This window comes from Sprattus sprattus, assembly GCF_963457725.1.
Source record: "Sprattus sprattus genome assembly, chromosome: 2".
Lineage (NCBI taxonomy): Eukaryota > Metazoa > Chordata > Actinopteri > Clupeiformes > Clupeidae > Sprattus > Sprattus sprattus.
Window position 1 is genome coordinate 61,510,784 of NC_137921.1, and position 19,836 is coordinate 61,530,619.

At 41.4% G+C, this 19,836-nt stretch overlaps 2 protein-coding genes across 2 annotated transcripts in view; both read right to left on the reverse strand.

Moving 5' to 3' along the window:
• Window positions 1–254: 254 nt before the first annotated feature.
• dse (dermatan sulfate epimerase) lies at window positions 255–13,183 on the reverse strand (the record flags this gene model as incomplete). Its single annotated transcript, XM_080860644.1, has 5 exons — window positions 255–2,052; window positions 2,154–2,361; window positions 7,554–7,793; window positions 10,609–10,862; window positions 12,762–13,183. 5 exons carry the CDS (start codon window positions 13,181–13,183, stop codon window positions 306–308), a joined length of 2,871 nt encoding a protein of 956 aa, XP_080716770.1. The 3' UTR covers window positions 255–305.
• Window positions 13,184–19,110: 5,927 nt separating this feature from the next.
• nt5dc1 (5'-nucleotidase domain containing 1) overlaps window positions 19,111–19,836 on the reverse strand; it is a gene marked incomplete at its 5' end in the record, with an annotated part of 55,171 nt that continues 54,445 nt past the window's right edge. Inside the window, one exon of the mRNA XM_080860438.1 lies at window positions 19,111–19,453. Coding sequence (XP_080716564.1) covers window positions 19,341–19,453 — 113 coding nt within the window. The 3' untranslated portion in view covers window positions 19,111–19,340. The remainder of the gene's footprint in view (window positions 19,454–19,836) is intronic.

Sequence of the window (19,836 nt, forward strand, 5' to 3'; positions counted from 1 at the left end):
TTATGACATGACATCTCTGCATGTTAGTGGCTAGCCTGGAGGATCTTTGATGTGAGGCAGGAAGTCCTGTTGTCATGTCAGAGTTCATACAAACTTCATTCGATAGCTCCACAGAAGCTTACAATCTCAAAGGTGATCTGGTTTAACATGGTAATCTATCAATTCCTATTTGGAATTAACATTTCCTTGACACCCCCACTAGGTTGGCTCAGGTTGGGTGTACAACACATATTGACGTTCTGTAAACTGCAGAGGTGTTGAGTGTGGATTAAATTAACAACATCATGACACACAATGTGTGGGTGTCAGCATTGGGCCTGAGAGCAAGACGAGTACAAACAAAGCAGAACGAAACTGTCAATGATTAGGACACCGTAGAAACACCTCTGTGTGTGCAGGCTTTGGGCTCTCTGGAAACGTGTCAACAGCAGAGCCAGGAGCAGGATGAAAGTGGCAATGTTTAGAATGAGGAATATCCGTATATATGAGGTGGTGTTGGACAGGTCCTCGCTCCTGGCTGTAGCCAGCATATGAACTTCCTTGTATTTCCGGCCCTTTATAAAGCCGGCCTTCTTGCCTTTGCGGATATCGGAGTAATCCACAAAAGCTTTAGAGTCGCCATCCCCTTCCTCTGGGATCTCTTCATACACACGCTTCATTGTCCTCTGCCTCTCCTTCTTTTCACTGCCCTCAATCAAAGCAAATATGTCCGGTAGGCTGTCTGAAAGTCTGTCTCCAAGATTACCTTTCTTGCCAACCTTACCTTTGCCCTGTTTCTTGGTCAAAGCAAACATTTTCTCAACAGCTTCCTCTGTTTTCTTCTTGTCAGAGAACTGAAGGAGGCGCTCCGCGGTCTTGCGGAAATTGTCCGTGTTGAGAACTCGAGCCAGTATCTGCCTCTCCAGGTGCTGAAAGACGGGCTTGACGTGCTGAAGGTTGTCCTCCACCACGTTCACGTACTCCTCCACTTCCTCCTGCTCGCTCTCCTGCACTCCCGCCGACTTCTCAAACACAACCTTCTTGTTGTCGGCCAGGACCATGGCAAATAGAGGCTTGCTTGCCCCATCGCCAGTCAGAAGGTAGATGGTGTAGGTGTGCTCCTTGGTTGTAAGATAAATGTCAAGTCGTTGTGCGTCCCCTCTCATGTTGAAGCTCTGCACCTCCACCCCTGGTCCAACAAAGATGTAGGCCACTCTGTTGTGGGAGTTCCTCAGAGGCACGGTCACATTCACATAGTTTGAGCCATCGTAAGGGTATCCACGTGGATAACTCTTGTATCCCAGGACTCCTCGTTCACTATGGCCCGTGTCATCCATCCAAAACATTTTGTAGGCATCCTCATCTTGTTTGATGAAGGCACCATGAATGCCCTCCATGTTGATGTCTTTGAAAGGTTGATCAGTGTTGTGAAAGAAGCTGCTCATGCTCCTCGTTGGGCTGTCCGCTTCCAAGGTGATAGAATCCACCAGAATCAGCAGCTGAGGGTGGAGCAGGAGGAGATTCCTCTGATAACTCTGTATCTTCAGCTCTTCACTGTAGGCAGACTTGCCCTCTCCGCGGATGAACACCATCCCCTGTCTCTCCAGGACCGCCTCCACCCTGCCCTGGCAGTCCGCCGCTGGGCCGTGCTTGTACTTCAGCCACTTAGAGTTGCACGACTCAGTCACCTGACCTTCCCATGGGGAAAAGCAGCTCTCCGATGGAGCAGGGGAGAACATGGCTGCGTTATTGAGGAAAGTGTACTTGGGACCGTAGAGGGCCTCTGTGATGAATGGTACCCCGTTTGGAGCAAAGGTGAAGGAGTTCTGGTCAGGATGCTCATGCCCTGCATTGAAGTTCCGCCAGCCCTTAATCCATTCTTTGTACTTGTTCTTGTGCACAATGTCATATATGGCACGCCCTCCCAGCTTCCCTGACTTGAAGGAGAGAAAGGTATGGTTGGGTTCGGCCGACAAGGTACTCCCATACGTGACTACTCCCCAGTCCTCAAAGTAGTGAAGCCTAGATGTTCCATAATCAGGAGGAGGTGTGGCTGTTAGTCTTGGATCATACCTGTAGAATATAAAATAGATATAATTATTCACAGATATAACTTTATGAGTTAAAAGAACAGAACAAATGGTATGCCACAGTTTGATTGGGTAATCTCTTACCAGAGGAACTCTGTGTGCAGTGTGCACCATCTCTGGCCTTTCCCTGCCTGCCCGGGCCCCTCCAGCACACGGTTCTTTTGGATCACGTTTGCAAGCCAGTTCCCACTGCCATTTCGCATTACGTATCGGTCTAGGAACACCAGCTGGCTTTCTGGTCCATAGAACCAGTTGTAATTGGAGTCTGCAATGGCAACACTTCGCTGGAATCCTGATGAGAAAAGAGAGAGCAAGGTCCATGGGAGATCGTATAACTTGAAATTAAATTAACATACCTTAAAATGAACTTCTGAACTTCAATGCATCATATGTACATCATGTCACTAAGAAGATACAGACAATAAAATCATTTCCCCAGTAAAATGACACATTACATTATCAATCCAGTCTGTTTTGAACACATAACACAGGAATTATGCCATAACAGGGACATAAGTTATTTCCCTGTCACAAATGCAATTAGTCCTGCAATTAGTCCTGACATATAATTGAACACACATATTCTTGAACTGAATCAGAGTGAAAAATTGCTTCGTCAGTGTAAAGAAATTAAACACATGGTTCTCATTCATTTAGCTCCTTCTAAAGATCTGAGGAGATGGAAAGCAGTTTGGTGGCAGAAAGAATCTGAAAACCTAGCAACCGCTAGTAAATATTTAATCACAATCCATCACTAAAAAGCCAAGGATAACAACATCAAAAGAAGAAACCCAAGTGCTGAAAATTACTCAGTATGTCAAGGCAGAAGGGAGAGTGACACTCAACTATTTAACACTCAAACATGTTAGTCATTGATTGGTGGAATATTTAGACAAATGTATGCTTTCAGAAAGTGTTCTCTCTGAAAGTGGTTTGAATATGTTTGCCGTCAATTCATTTATCTTCCTGCTACAATGTAGTCTAAACATGTCACCCTATTATATTGCAAAATGGTTTGGTCTTAAGGGTAGCTGTATATTAAGCTCCACAGATCTTGTTCTCATAAGCAGAATAGAAAAAAAGGTGACATACAGGTAAGGGAGTGAATGGCTTTCTAGAACAAGACGTGCTGAGGCATCAGAAGAGCCGAAAAGGCACAATATCATTGCTACATTTTCCACATCAGTCAACATGTGGTTTCCGTCATGTGCAGTAGGCTACTATGTTATTTAGCTGGCTTGCTAGCCACTACAGTAGACCATTTGTACATTGAAGTGAATATCTACCAGGCTAAAAAAGTACTTATTAATTAAAGTAAACTTATAAAGAACTATGCGCTATGACTGAATGGTTTGGCACTGCTTTCAGTAGGAGCTAGCTAGTGCAGAATCAGAACCTATAACATGACTGTGCTACAAAAATGGCCACAGAAGGGCCTACATTCACAGTGATCTTAGGGGCTGATTAACTTTACAGTCACTCACTTGTGTCATTGCCAGTGGATTGTGTTTACATAACGCTGACTTTAGATTTGAAAAGTGATTGTCAACCACAATATGGAGACAGCTTAGATCCCAGACGGATTTTAAGATAGATGTTGACTTGGCTCATTTTCTCCTGAACAGTAAGCATTGACCTTCTGCTAAGGTTAGCTTACATACCCTGTGGTATGTGTGGAGCTGGGCTATCAAGGCAGCAAGTATTTGAGTCACACAGCTGGTAAAGTGATCCCAAGTAGAGCTGGCTAACGCAGTCATGTGAGCACACACTAATGTATTGCTCCTACCTTGGCAACAACCAGCGTGACAGAAAAATAGCCTGTGACAGAAACGGCAAGGCTGAGTCACTTTATGAAAGCGATTACTCTATACGTTGAACGAATACTGACGTCCAAATAGAGACACGATACTCATTCCCATCCCGAGCTATTCATCGGCCTTATCGAAAAGAAACCATATGCCCATTTTAGAAGGGTTTTATTCAACATTGTGCCAACCAGTGGATATTGTCAAATTTCACCAGCATTAGACACTCTCCCCTCTTTGTCATTCTTCTTCCTCTCTGTCTAGCGCATCCACTCTGCCCTCTGCCTTGTGTACCAGCGGCACCTGACCAGCCCTCACTGGCTTCACTTGACACTGGTGCAAGCTCATCATAACTGAGCTCTGCCTCAGGCTGCAACAAGGAATAACAGAAGGCTACTTATCCGAAATAGATGTGCAATGATTTTTACATTATCTGTTCATTATGGGGACCCAGAAAGCAGTAACTCCAACTCCAAGTGAAGCAACACCTCATGGCTGTTTGCACTGGATACTAGTATGTATTACTAATTTATATTTATCTACTCATTTATCCTTTTTCCTATTTGTCATCTGTTGTTTTTGTGTGTTGATGGTTAGGTTATTTAGTCCTTTTTTCCTTTTTTGTGTTGTGTTTGTATGTTGATTTCTTCTTTGTTATATGTCTTTTCCTTTTCCTTTATCTGTTGTTTGTATGTTGATTTCTTCTTTGTTATATGCTTTTCCTTTTTTAATCTGTTGTTTGGTCTTCAAATCAAATCAAATGAGTGTGGAGCCTATTTTTGGAGGCGTGGGCATGTTTTTGGGACAACAGGCTTAGATTTGGCTAACGTAGACTACCTAGTCTGCCATTCATCTAGCTAACACTGACAGAGTGAACAAAAAACATCTGAGCTGGTTCATAATTTGGAAACAATAGAAACACTGCAAACATATACTTTAGCTGATCTACTTATAGTGTAGGACCTGTGTTGCTTGCAAAGTTTAATGTTGAGCTCCTCTTTTGCTAGTTTGTGTAGGTTCAGTGTCCTTAACCTGGCAACCCATGTGAGCTACGAGTCTGGGGAGGATGGGGAGGGGAAAATCAACACTCTCCAATATTTTGGAATTCAGTTCATATTGCTCCTTTAATTGGCGTGGGCCCAAAATAAATAGTTTAGTTAAAAAAAGTCGTATTCAGGGCCCAGGCATCATGCACACTGGCCCTGGTGAATACATGAAGGCTGTTGAATCTAAGCACAACACAGCTCCTGTTAACAGGGTGCTGTAAAATGCCCAGGCCTGACCCGTCGGCCTTCTCCACGGCTGCCCTCCCCCTGACCTTCCTGCGGGCCTCTCAGTGCTGTCATGGGAGGACCACTTCACCTGATAACTTCCAGAGGTCACCAAAAAAAGCTGCACACATGTGGAATCTCAATCTGGACACGTGGTGAGTGCTCCTCTAAGACATCAGGTTTCTGGCTGGCTGAAAATATCAACCGAGTATAACTGCATTAAGCCTTGTAATCAGATCAGTCAATGGTATGGCATTACTGTTGTTTTATGTGAGAATTTATTATGTCGTACCAGGGACATCAAGTATCCGGGCCAAAAAGCTCGGGTCTGTGATGTCATTCACATGCCCCTTTGTACTCCAAATTCAGACTCATGCTGGGAGCAGATAGATTGTTACACAGCTGTATTTCAATGCCAAACTGCCACTCGATGTAAATCCACTCATAACAAACACAATATACTGGAAACGGTACAGTGAGACGATTGTAGGCTAAATTTGACTTACGTAAAGTTTGTTAGCTAAAATGGTCAGCTGGCTCGATCAAGTATTGAAAGAATCAACAAGGGAAGCCAGGAGATACGCTGTAACCAGGGTTTGAAAATGAGTGAGGTCCGGGGTTGTTGGGGTGGCCAGATCAAGTATTGAAGAAGTCCTCAAGGAAAGCAGAGAGACACTATTGGTGGTGGCTTTTAATGGTCTGGAGCTCTGGACACAGTAACTCTTTCAATTCAATTAAATTGTTTAAAATGTGTCACTTCAATGGAGTTATGTCCAGTTATGTGCCACTACAGTGTACTTTGGGTGCACCAACATGACGTGAGGCATTTGATGATACCACATATGTAGTTTACAGAAAATTCTTAACCCCTTCCCCCAAATGTTAGCTTAATGTTAGCTGTTTACGTACGTCAAATTGAGCATTACACAGCATTATCCTACAACCATTTGGCTAAACCATTTTCATTATATTGCATTTGTTATGAGAGGATTTACATGTAGTTGCAGTTTGCATTTGAACACAGATGTAATCTGAAGCTGAGGTGCACGGAAGCAGGGTGACGGAGTGACGTTAGTGACGTTAGTTGATAAACCATGATGTGAGGCATTCGATGATATAACATATGAAGTTTGGGTTATGTTACTCTGCTTGCTTTGACATTCAATACATTATTTATTAATAACTTAATTGAAGTTATTGTTAGGTATTAAAACATCCACCTCTATGAATTTTAATTATCACATTCTCTCTCTATCAGCCTTTTCTACTGGACTAAAACACAGAACATCACCGTTATTTTGTAACACAGCCAAATTATCTATAGATGGTTCAAATGTGTTGATGAAACTTCTGTGGTGAAAAGCAGATGACATCTGATAAGCTCACCCCCACATGGAAACAAATGGAAACCAATTGGATGCAAACATGAACACATACAACGCAAAATACCAAATGAAAACGTATGATGATGTTTTTCAAATATAGTAACAACACATAATATGTGTGGATTTCACCATAACGGACATTGCATTCTGTTTATTTCCTTATGGGCCTGCCTGTGCGCATGGCAAAATGATTGGGTATTTAATACAAGCACAAAATGCACACAACACATGTACCGTACATATTATTGTGCAAAACATGTACAGTATACTCAAAGATTAATGACTAGTGTAGGAGTAGGAGGAGTTCAGTGTGTATTAGAACCGTTTAGGCCAGTGGTTCTTATCCTTATTGGAGGTACTGAACCCTGCAAGCTTCATCAGTGCATTCGCCGAACCCTTCGTAATTTGACAAATAAAATATGATTTCTGACATTGCTAGTGTGAACCGGGCTGTTCTGTGTGTGTCTTGACCCCTGCTGAACTCAACGAACCCCTGGGGTTAGATCGAACCCAGGTTAAGAACCACTGGTTTAGGCCAAAATCTCCCATATATCTATACAAATCGAGAAAGAGAGAGAGAGAGATACAGAGCTCTCTCTTCCAAACGAAAGCTGTTATTTCCAAGCGAAAGCTGTTACACGGCTGGCTGTCTATTGAAGGGGTGAGTTAGGCTGGTGATTTCCTGGTTCTGAGGATTATGGGTCTTGTTCAGACATTTAGAGTTTCCCTTAGTTGTTAAGTGTGGCTTGGTTATGTGTGCGTAGTCGAAGTGTTTATGAGCTTGGTAACTGTGTGTGTGGATGTGAGAGTGTGGTGAGAATGATTATTAGGAAATTATGTCATAAATATTTCAATTGTTTTACATTTGTAGTTAAGGCAAAGTTGGCTTTTTATTAGATAAGCTAATAAAAAAGATAATAAATCGATAAAATAAGCCATCGAGACCATGCTTAAATGCCTTATCTGGAAATGACAGATGACTTTAGAAGCACATGGAAGTACAGAGCGCCACTGGAGCCTTACCTGGCAGTAGAGTCCTGTATAAGAAGGCAAAGTGCTTGTGAAGCCATGGATGGTCAAAATGACTGATGGCAAAGTGGCGCTGGACCAGGAACATGTACTGGAAGAGGGAGCGAGTGGTGTAAGTCCCATAGGCCACTCCTTCATACAGCGACCCGTCAGTCACATCCTGAAGGAGCACCATGGATTTCTCCATAACGTCCAGAACTTGCTTGGTCCAGAGGTACGCTTCCTGCAGATAACCTGGAGGGAACATCCACAGCGTGTTTACATTCACACTCTTCTATTTATTCTATTTCTATTTATGTATGCATGAGTGATTCCTAGAAGGGTTTTGAATAATGGAGAGGGGAATAATGGAAGCTATATTGTCATTTATGTATTTATTGACTGTACATATCATGTGTATGTTAAACATACCATGCATATTGAAAGTACGCTAATGTCACTAAATCAAATGTCCTCAGTATTACTGTCTTAGAATTTCATACATGCCAAAGAGAGAGGGAGAGGGAGAGAGAGAGAGAGAGAGAGAGAGAGAGAGAGAGAGAGAGAGAGAGAGAGAGAGAGAGAGAGAGAGAGAGATTACTATGATGGGGAAAGTGACTGTGGCTTGTGAATGAATGATACTTTTCTAAGGAAACTTGGAGTTTAGTCAACTTTAGTCAAATAGTCAAAGCACTATTCCCACACTGAATTATAATTTCAATCTGTCTCTAGGTTCATGGAACTTGTGGTATCCTCTGCTTTCCTTCCCACTGTTCCCTACCACAGTTCACCAACAAATGGCATCTACATTAAAACTCAGAATACGCAGTGCTCATCCACAGGCATGTGGCAGTTCATGATCAAAAGTAATGCTGTCAGGGTACTGAGAAAAACTCTAAATACTGCTAAATGCAGAAACACCACATTGTAGTGCCCTAACCAACACTTCCAAAATTCCTCTAGCAAACAAAAAGGCCTTCTCATTTCTAACTGAGTTGTAATAATAAATACTTTAGTAACACTTTCTGCATACACACAGTTAATGGATTCTTTCCCTGTGTGAATTTTCATTTTGGATGTGTACACCAAAGGAGCTTTTCAGGGCCCTGTAACCCAGCAGGACTGTGGCAGCAAACACTAATGCTTTGGATTCAGAGTCACTGGGTTCATGCTGCTGGAAGCTAATGAGCTCTCTTGTTTATCAAGTCACTAGAAGACAGGATAATGTTGTTGTCATGCTGAGGGATTAGCCCTGACTTCACCACTGGTGATCCTCCAACACCTGGGAATCTGGAGTCCAAAACTAGGACAATTATTCCCAACAAATCCATGGGTCGTACAGGGTTGTCCCTGTTCCTGAGATACCTGTGACTAAACAATGAACTTAATATTAAGATGAATCCCAACAGTCCATAGGCATTCCACCTAAGAATATCTGTCAATGGCGCTGTTATTTATTTGGGTGCATAGTGGGTCGAAATGGGCCGGTAAGCCTGGGAGTGATTAGGAAGCTCTCAAGCTTTTTCTTGAGGAAAGTAGCCAACAGCATGTGCCAACATAAGGCCTGAAATAGCTTTGAAACTCTCTTACATAACGTTTTTTTTTCTTATTTTCTTTTCATCAGAGGATACTGCAGGGGCGGAGGTCTCCCTCATATCGGTTGCATTTATTCTATGAAGTTTCTATATAGTGTTTTAAAAGAATATTCTTGTGATTAATAATTTAACTGACAAGGTATACAAATTACCACAAGATAGAAGACAAAATACCAAACATCGTAAATCTAAATCTACATCTGTGTGCAAACATGCAGACACCTGCGTCTGGAATGCACTTACGAGAGTCCTCTGATCCACTGATCTTATCTGGCCTATGCTTCATCTCTTCTCGCCCCATTTTCCAACCACCTCCTTCTCTTTCTTCTTTCCCTCACAGTCTGTCAGCAGTGAAATTATTGTCTGAGACTAACAACTATTGTATGTTAATCAGTACCAATTGCCAAGACCAAATAATGCAGTTGAACTGACACAGCGAAATCACCAGCCTCAAAATGCAACATCAGCTTTGTACCTTTTGCATAATGCCGAGTCATTTCCTGCCTTGACAAAGCAACTATTTCTCTCAACAACATGGGAAGTAAATGAAGGTGAGTGCTTTTTATCCTCTTGACCCAGCATTCCACGTCTGTTTGCACCACAGCGTGCCCCGCCATAAAGCGGTTTGTGAGGAAAAGAAACCTCACCACAGTTACCACAGCAATCTCCAAGAGCCTGTTGTCATTTATTTTACATCAACTCTGCCCTTTTGTTCAAGGAGCCTTTCCATGTAAACAAAGCAAGCTGTTTCTGCTGCTGACGGCTAGGAACAACACGCTGCCCCAGACTGTAGCCTACATGCCCCTGGTTGAAGCAGCAGACTATTAATGATGTTTAAGCAAGCACAATTACGTTTTTCTAAGGGATCAAGGAGATGGAGTGTACTGGATGGTTGTATTGTCTTCTGATAGTCCAGCCAGTGGTTTTGGGTGCCGCAGAAAGGAGAGTATGAAGGCGGAAAGTCCATGCTGAATGTTATGGAATCATGTGGAGAGTTGCTCCACTGGAGAAACAATTAAGGGGGATTAAGTGGAGCAATGGAGAATGACCTCAGGCTGACTGAACTGAAATTCCAGTCAGGAATGCTTCTTCCCTCAAGGGAGAGGGACTGGCAAAGCTTCCCTTAAGACTTTTTACCCAAAGCATGTGCACTGGGGCTGGGGACGTTGTCATTCAGAATTTAAAGGTAATATTTGGGCTCAAATGGGGGTAAGCAGATTCTCCATTACGTTTTGTATCAACCAACCTTATTTTGTAACATCTTTGTAACACTTCAAGTATTCACACTTCAGTATTCACTAATAAAACTTTTATAGACCTGTCTCTCTATAAATATGTGTGTGTATCAAAACACAGCAAGAAACCAGACTCCCTGCTCAACGGATAGCTTTAGAAATTCCTTTCCTAAGCAGAGCGCATTGACATAGTATGATTGTGAATAACATTGAGTCTATCTGAACGTCACAGACACTCACCCTGGGTCATGAGGACAAGACTGCCCGTTAGAAGAGCCACACAGTTGGTGGGCTGGTGGTTGTGCAGGTACTGGAAGCCCCAGCCTCGGTGATAGGACTTCTCGTACATGTAGCGAGAGGCATTGCCAATGACCTGCAGGAAGCGCTCCTGCTGCCGCTTGCTCAGGTACTCATAGAGGAAGTCGTAGGCCGTGGCGAAGCCCACCAGGGAGTGAGCCATGGGGACCTCGTCCCACGGGGCGTCTTTCACCAACCTGGGGAAGAAAACGCATGTCACTGAAAAAGAAAGATGTTGGCATCTTGTGTTGGGGATGGCTTTGAAATTGTAATTGTCAAAAAGCAAATAGCAATTTGATGGGTTCTTCAAAAAATTGTTCAAATACCCTGTGCTCATTACTATTTTGTTTACTGTTTTGTCTACAGTTTCATCGAGTTTGGGTTATTATGTAAGAAAATATCAATGAAACTGATGCAAGCCTTGGTGTCCAGACAAACCAAAAGAAAATAAATATTAAGATGGTTCAGAGTAACATAAGGCATGGGGTTATGAACGCCATATAAAAAAGGAAAACATTGACCAAAAGCAAATAATTTAACAAATCCAAGTCTTACAAAGGCCTATGTTTTACCCAGCAAACCTAGTGTGCCCTCCAAGTTGGAGGTTTACTGAAAAAATATAATTTTAAGGTCAAGAACACCACAACTAATTTTTTATAGCCACTTTTAAGGTTTCTTGAGAGGTTCTGGGATAGTAATGAAAGTGTGTGTAAGGAAAGAACCTCATATTATGCCTTGTTAGAGTGTGAAAACACATGCTTGGTGGATTTCAATTTTTCAACAGCGGCAGAGCACTGATCTTTGAGGACAGAAATACAGCGGGAAGTGTAAATGCGCTGTTATGTTTAGCGTGGTGTAGAATGGCAGACTTTTCCAACCACAACAAAAGTCTTCAAAGCACCACTGTTGGAAATATGCATTAGGAATGTCCATCTTATATCCAATATGCGGGCAAAGGCAAATTGAAAATTTAAACAAAAAAAATAAAATAATTTCACTTTAACCATAACTCAGGTGACTAGAGCAGATAATTACTAATTAAATGATCCGTAATCTAATTTATTATCTGTAACTAACACGATCCTTTAAAAAAATACGCTATCTGTCTTTATATTCCAACAGCTATAGCTAATATTGATTATCTGAGCTAATAGCCAGTAGCTACGACAATCAGCTTGTGAGAGAAGTGCATCTGGAATCTTCCAACAAGCCTGGCATCTCTTCTCACTAACTGTTCTGGGCTGCACTGTGTATTGAAGGGAGAAGATAAGCACCTGTGGCAGCTAGGTTTGGTCAAAGCTTTAAGCAACTACACTGCATCTTAGTCCACACAGTTCTTCCAGTCATTGTCCTCCAGCACAAAAAACTACAAACTGTACTCCAATCTCGGACAGATGCAGTTTTCAAATATCAAGTAATAAAACAGTGGTGTGGAGTGGTGATAAGACAATACATTCACTTTAAAGACTCACAGCAGTTGAATGTGAATGTATGTAACCTGCTGCACTGGTTTCATATCTATGAAGCCCTGAGATCTGTTCCTAAACTCTGTTGGCTCCGGCCAGCAACCTGTTCTAAAGCAGAGGTCTTCGCCTCACACAGCCACAGGATATTCAGCTCTCTACTGCCCATTTCATTTCCTCTGAATGCGGACATGTTCAGCAGTGAAGGCAAACAGCTGCAAAACATATTTCCTGGACCACAGGTCTACTGGACCACAGTGCTCTCCAACTGCTCCGTCACTTAAAAATGTATGGACGGAGGAAACGTCCACAATGTAAAGCACCACTACAGTCTCATTCCCAGGAGCGAACATTCAGTAAGCTGCTCAGGTTGGACATTAACAGAGACAAGGGATATCCTGTCTAGCGGAACCATGTTGTTCAGTGTAGATGATGGAAACACATGCTAACCTAAAGTGACCTGGGCAGAAAAACACTGTATACCTGTGACAGGTATTATTTCAACCTAGATATCCCTAAGGCACATAAGGTTTCATTAAATGCAAATCTGTACATTTCTCTGAACCAATTACACAACCCAAAATGTTGGAGTCTGTATCTGAAAGCAGCTAAGAAAAGACAACCAGTACCCACCAGCTGGGTTGAGCTGCCATCCTCTCCATGTAGTCCGTGACTAAATCCAGGGCACCAGCCCGGTGAGGGTAGAGCAGACAGAACATAGACAGCACTCCAAGGTTATTCCCGTACACCTCATTCCACCTGGCGCTGAAGTCTGCGGGACTCCAGGGAGGCAGGTACTCCTCAGGGTGCTCCAGCATGGCCTCCCCAGCCTCACGGATCCGGCTGGCTATACCCTGATGCGTCTCCGCGGCGGCACGTTGGAGGTCCTCCACATCTGCCTGGCTGAAGAACAGCATGGGATGCCCGTCATAGTTGCCCCCCAAGAAAGGGATGCCCCCAGTGGAGTCGATCTCTGCGAGTGCTAGGACGAGGTTGGCACACAGTAGACTTATGAAGAACACTGTGGGGGCCCCACGGGTATAGGTTCTCATCATGACATCAGGGGCAGCGCTGGGGCATTTCTAGACTCTCAGCTGCGAGGGAACAGAGGAGAAGAAAAGAGGATTTTTCTTTCAGAACCCACAAAGCCATATTTCCCCCAGTTTCTCGCACAAAGGCTCTGCATGCCTTGAGTAATTGGATACAGTTGTATTCCTGATCATTTGGGATCAAGTGATTATTTTGGCTGAGCTGTAGTTCTAAAAATGTATGACAAAAAATCATGCAAATGTTACATTTTTTGACGTTGGATTTAAGAAAATAAGATATTTGACTTCTGGCTTGTACTCATAATCAAACAACAACAAACTCATTTTTGTTGGTGGTTAACAAACACATAACCAAAATCCCATTTTATTCAGACGTCTCCATAATACTATAGCGTTTCCTGATGACAAAGTTTATCTATGAATAGGAGTCCACCAATATGTACTCTGCTGGATATAGTAGAAATGCTTAGAAATATAAACAAACATATCATACCTTAATTTTGAGACTTCAAATTATTGAATTTGAGGTTAATGTCAATGCCAGGGTTTTGTGAGTACAAAGACATGTGTAATGGATTAAATGTCTATAACCAAATGTTAGTGAAAGAGTCCCACGTCACTGGCAATGGAAAACCATTTGGCAGTCATATACAAGATGCCTGGACACTGTTGAATTAGCATTTGCTTTTTTGTCAACTTGGTGATTCCTTACACGAGGAACACATTAAAATATGATTTTTGATAGTATATTGTTATGGGTTTAGATTGATTGTTTTGACATGTCCTGTCTAGCATATAAGGTGAAGAATTGCAATGCAACACCTAACCTTTGACCTGTCACATTCCTTCCTGATGGACACAGTGAAATACCTCAGCCTTGGAATATAGTGAAGCTTGCATAAGCTCTGGAGTAAGGAACCCCAATGCACATGTGTTTGAAAAGTCATGGAAGCCAGATTAATTTAGAGCTTTAAAAGAAACCAGATGAAAATGAAGTTTTGTCTCGATCTGCTTGTCTTTTTCTAAGCACAAAGACAAGATGGAAAAAAAATACTTCTTTAGGCCTACCAGGCACTTGATCATGAACAGTGATTTCACAGCCAAAGAGCCATTTTTCAAAACCTGCACCACTAGAATAAATCATTAAACAGCATGTTTATTCATGTGTTTGTTCATTAAATGCTGTTAGGAGAACACGTAGCACCTGGTAAGCCACTATCTGATCCACTTTGAATTAAAAACATTTATTTGAAAAGTAGGGCACATACAGAAACCTAAGTTTGTGGTCTGAAATGAATACTGTGGAAACCACAACTGTGTTCTACTACATGTTCTACTTCCATGCATAGAAATTATGGTCTCGCACATTAACACCAAACCACCCCCAGGCGTTTGCGTTTATGTAAACAATCTTAAGAAAGTCCCTGGTAAATGGTCACTGAAGATCTTCTGGAGACTCAAACAAATGCGTTATTACATAAAAACTGGTATGTGTTCAACCAATCATTAATTCATTTCGGGCATAATCTAGTAACCTACGGTTCATGCAAAAAGCAACCAAATTACTCCTCAGACTACAGAAAATATGCGCGCAACAAAGTTTTTTCAAAGTGGGCAGACCTATTACTGTATTTTTTTGAGAGAATAACTTCTTCAGAAACCCGACCACAAATACCCTCAATTGTCGTGTAATACTTTAAATATATCCTTACCTTCCTAATCCGCTGGCGTCATGTTGTCCGTGTATGTTTTTAGACTCATCGTGCGTTTGATTGATAAATTCCATTCCCCGCATTCATTACCTTTTCCATCGGTACATTGTAACTTCTCCGAGGCGGCCCAGCTTGTAGCGCTGTGAGAGGAGAGGTCTGTGGGCTTGGAAACGTCACCATCCGTGGTTTTTAAGGAGGCGCATTCGGGGAAAGGGGGAGAGGGGAGTAAAGGAGACTGAGAGCAACGTCATCGAAGAAGTGTCTTTTTCAACCTAAGAATTAGAATTCTTAACATTAATAACATACTGTGGTCATTCAGGAAATATTATTTAAAATATTATTTGTCCAAAGTTAATAGGCTGATATCTGTTAGTCTTCTAAACCACCCATTCTACTACTACCTACCCTTTTCTAGTCTTAACAAATATAAATAAAAGCACTTAAAATAATGTTTCCTTATCTTAGCTGTTGTCATCATTATCATAGTCGTCATCATCACACTTTTGAAGTCTCTTATTCATACATTAAGTAAAGTTTTTTTCTAGAGCACATGTAACACAACTGTAAAATCATAATTAAAAAAAAAACACAGACACCCAAAGAGAAACATACCAACGACAACAATAAACAATAAGGAAAAATTACAGAATTTCAAACAATTACAGAGACAGCAGACTGAAGGATCCATAGGCCATAAAGGCCAGTGAATGAAAATGTGTCTTTAACCTCGATTTCAAAACAGAGATGGAGTAAGTACATGAGGCTCATACACAAGATATTTACTGTTAGATCCAAGACATCTTGGAGCTGAGAGCCAGTCAGTCTGTGATCTAGGACCATGATGAGCCTTGGAAGCAATCAGCAAGGTCTTAAACTGAATTCTAAAGTGAACAAGGAGCCAATGAAGAGAGGCTAGGACTGGGGTGATGTGCTCACACTTTCTAGTACCAGTAAACTTGGCTCCCAACAGGACGACCATACAGATACTGTACCTTTATGCTTTCTGAACCCTCCACAAAAGTATGCATTTGCTTTAAATTAGCATCATTAATAATTGTCGCACTTGCATTATTTGTACACCATTTCCTCTGGCTTTCATTTTGACATGTCTTTACAATCCACAGTGCGGAAGAACACTGTAGACACCTATTACTATCTACTCTATGTTTTGGGACCATTTCCTTTACAGTCTCATAAGCTGACGTGGGTGTCTATATGAGTAATTTACGATAAGAGTCTCTTTAACTGAGGTGGGTGTCTAAATGACTTAGTGTGCCATTGGAGTCTCATAAGCTGAGGTGGGTGTCTAAATGACTTAGTGTGCCATTGGAGTCTCATAAGCTGAGGTGGGTGTCTATATGAGTAAAGGTACGATTAGAGTCTCATAAACTGAGGTGGGTGTCTATATGAGTAAAGGTACGATTAGAGTCTCATAAACTGAGGTGGGTGTCTATATGAGTAAAGGTACGATTAGAGTGAGTAAAGGTACAAATAGAGTCTCATAAACTGAGGTGGGTGTCTATATGAGTAAAGGTACGATTAGAGTCTCATAAACTGAGGTGGGTGTCTATATGAGTAAAGGTACGATTAGAGTGAGTAAAGGTACAAATAGAGTCTCATAAACTGAGGTGGGTGTCTATATGAGTAAAGGTACGATTAGAGTCTCATAAACTGAGGTGGGTGTCTATATGAGTAAAGGTACGATTAGAGTGAGTAAAGGTACAAATAGAGTCTCATAAACTGAGGTGGGTGTCTATATGAGTAAAGGTACGATTAGAGTCTCATAAACTGAGGTGGGTGTCTATATGAGTAAAGGTACGATTAGAGTGAGTAAAGGTACAAATAGAGTCTCATAAACTGAGGTGGGTGTCTATATGAGTAAAGGTACGATTAGAGTCTCATAAACTGAGGTGGGTGTCTATATGAGTAAAGGTACGATTAGAGTGAGTAAAGGTACGATTAGAGTCTCATAAACTGAGGTGGGTGTCTATATGAGTAAAGGTACCATCAGCATTATGCAGATTTGATGTTTTTTAAGAACTCTGCCTTCCTTGCTGCTTGTTCAGTCAGTTCACCATGAAAAACAGGATATGGTTGACAGAGCAGTGATGCTTTAATCAGATTACAGAAGGTGTGTTTCTTAGGAAATAGCTGTTGCGCAGTGTGCCAAACCACAGAAGGGCCCTGAGATGAGAAGCATTCATACAAACAGTCCTAGCTCATTTCCCACACTAATGAGTTGGTGAAGCATATAGAATGTTATAGTGCAGACCTTTGATGTGACGGAGTTGGTTTTGGTTCGTTATGAACAAGGAGTTTAGATAGTTTATGCCAATTGTTGACTTCTGTGCTTTATAACATAGTGTTTATTGTATTTGTTTAATATTTATATTTGGTTGATCACCGAGGGCTAGTTTCCTGAGGCCATGTTGTTGTCCTTGTCAAGGAGTGTAGATCACCTCTCTTTGTTTATGACACTCGTGGCTAACTGACAGCTGAGAGGTGCAGATCGCAGACAGAGATAGATAAGGCCAGCCCGGTTCTTCTGAACACTATCATGCGGAAACAGAATATATAGGTGGGAGGATTGGGGAAGATTAACTAGTGACACGTTACGTTAAACGATGTAAGATTCTGTATGTTTGCCACTATAATTTGGTGTGATGTTAGTCAAGGAACATGTCAAGCCATGATTGGTTTGGATGAATTGTTTCGATGTGACGTCAAATTGGGTATCTTAGAATGAAAGACTTCTTTAAAATACTCTAGTAGAAGTTGTTGATCAACTTTGTGCAGCTATGCTCTTCCTCTGTGTACTCCTCTCCTGATTGATCACCATCGCTGGCTTCTTCTTCTGTGGCAGGGAAGATTACCATCGGTTGAAATAAATGCACCCAAGTAAGGATCTACCTTTGATATTAGCTATGTTGAACAATCAACCTATCAATATTCAATATTTGCCCAAAATGAATGCAAGATTAATCCCTATTAATGAATGAACATTTTTAAATCTAAAAGCCTTATCCATTTTTTCCCCACAGTTGCTAAATGTTACACCAGGCTAACTTTTTAGTCTGATGCACTTTGATGGACCCCGGCCGCGCAGAAAGGAAAATGTATAGGTTTATGTAATTATTTATTTATTCCACAGATGAGGTGAATCACACTGCCCCTGCATGTGCATAGAATACAAACTATGGATGGAGACACCACAAGGCCAAAAAGTATTAAAACAGTTCTATGGACAACATAACCTTAAGAGCAAGATTACACCATTTAAACTGGAACTAATGGCTAATCAACTTGATACATACAAAATATAAAACATTTTGAACAAATAAGCTCATCTCATTTTGGCTTCAACTGTGCTTATCAGCCAAATACTGTTTGGACTTATACAACAACACAACCTAGAGCCAGCTTTCATTCAACCTTACAATGAAAAACATTCAATTCATTCAGCGGTCACTTAAAGCATGGATGACATTGCTTCTGCATACAATATGGCACATATTAATCCCACACATATACAATACAGTAGTCACTCAACAGAACATCATACTATAACAATACAGTACATAGACAAGCTTTTCAACTTTTTTTTCCACGTGTAACTTATTTTAAGTTCACTTTAAGATGTATGAATGACACATGTGATATATTTGTAGTCAGTAACATTTCCCATTATGGCAGACTTGTATTTGAATGGAGCATTGAATACAACAATGGAACTCCAAGGCAAACACCCATCCACAGAATATAGTGTGCAAGAGTTCACAGAGTCAGTACAATCAGTCTTTTATTGATTATTAAGACATTATGGGGTACTTTCAACAAATGTGAAGCAGAATACAACACGTGACAGTCCTGCAATGAAAGACCAAGTACCAAAATACAAGCTGACCAGAATACAAGCTGATCAGAATATAAGCTGATCAGAATACAAGCTGACCAGAATACAAGCTGATCAGAATACAAGCTGATCAGAAAGGAGCATTTACTAATAAAGCCAGGTTTGGAATGATGGCCTGAGATATATGCTTATGAAGTAAAATGTATTGTGGTCAATTGAAGTGCACAAACCAATGCATAGTGTTGCGGAAATCAATGGCTATGTATGGCAAAGGAAGTCTTAGACAGATTTGGAAAGCCATTTAAATTTTCAAGTCCTTTCAAAACAGAAACAAAATACAGCAAGGTGGTAAACTAACTTGACAGTTTACCAGAAAGTTAAGACACACTCCAACACACATCAACAGGTAACATGTTTTTTTTCAAATAGTATGACAGATAATGTCTAAACAGACTTAACACAGACATGTTTATTTGCTGTACTATGGCAGTACATTCACATGGTTTTCTATCTATGTGCTCAAGAGATGGGGGAGCGTAGTGCGGGGCAGCAAGTGGACTTCAGAGCCCCAGGACTCAGGCAGTGGACGGAGGGGGACTCAGGTCTGGCTCTGGGCCCACTTCAGCAGGGAATCGGGGGGTCGGGGGTAGTAGCCTGTTGTGCTGGGCTTGTCTGGAGAGAACCGTGGGAATTTGTAGTCCAGAGGAAGATCTAGAGAAGTGAAAAAAAAAACATCAGAATCAAAATCCCCCAAATGAGACCAGAACTGAAGTGAAACCAGCGTGTGAAACATTTTGTAGAAACCAAAAAGTCCGGACATTTGGAGCCTCAGTACTTGTCCCAATGCACCCATTTTAAAAGCACTGTTTAGACTGGTGATGAAAAGAAAATAGAGGCTATAATCCAGACGACCAACTCTCCACATTTTATAGCAACACTATGCAACAGTTTGTCACTTTTTGATGTATGTTTTTACAACTACTTTTAGGATCATCTTCAAATAAATGTTGTTGGTATTTGGTCATGTGAGGAACAGATAAACACACCTGTCGTTCCCACAAGGCATCAAGGCGATACACTATGTAGTGCTGTGA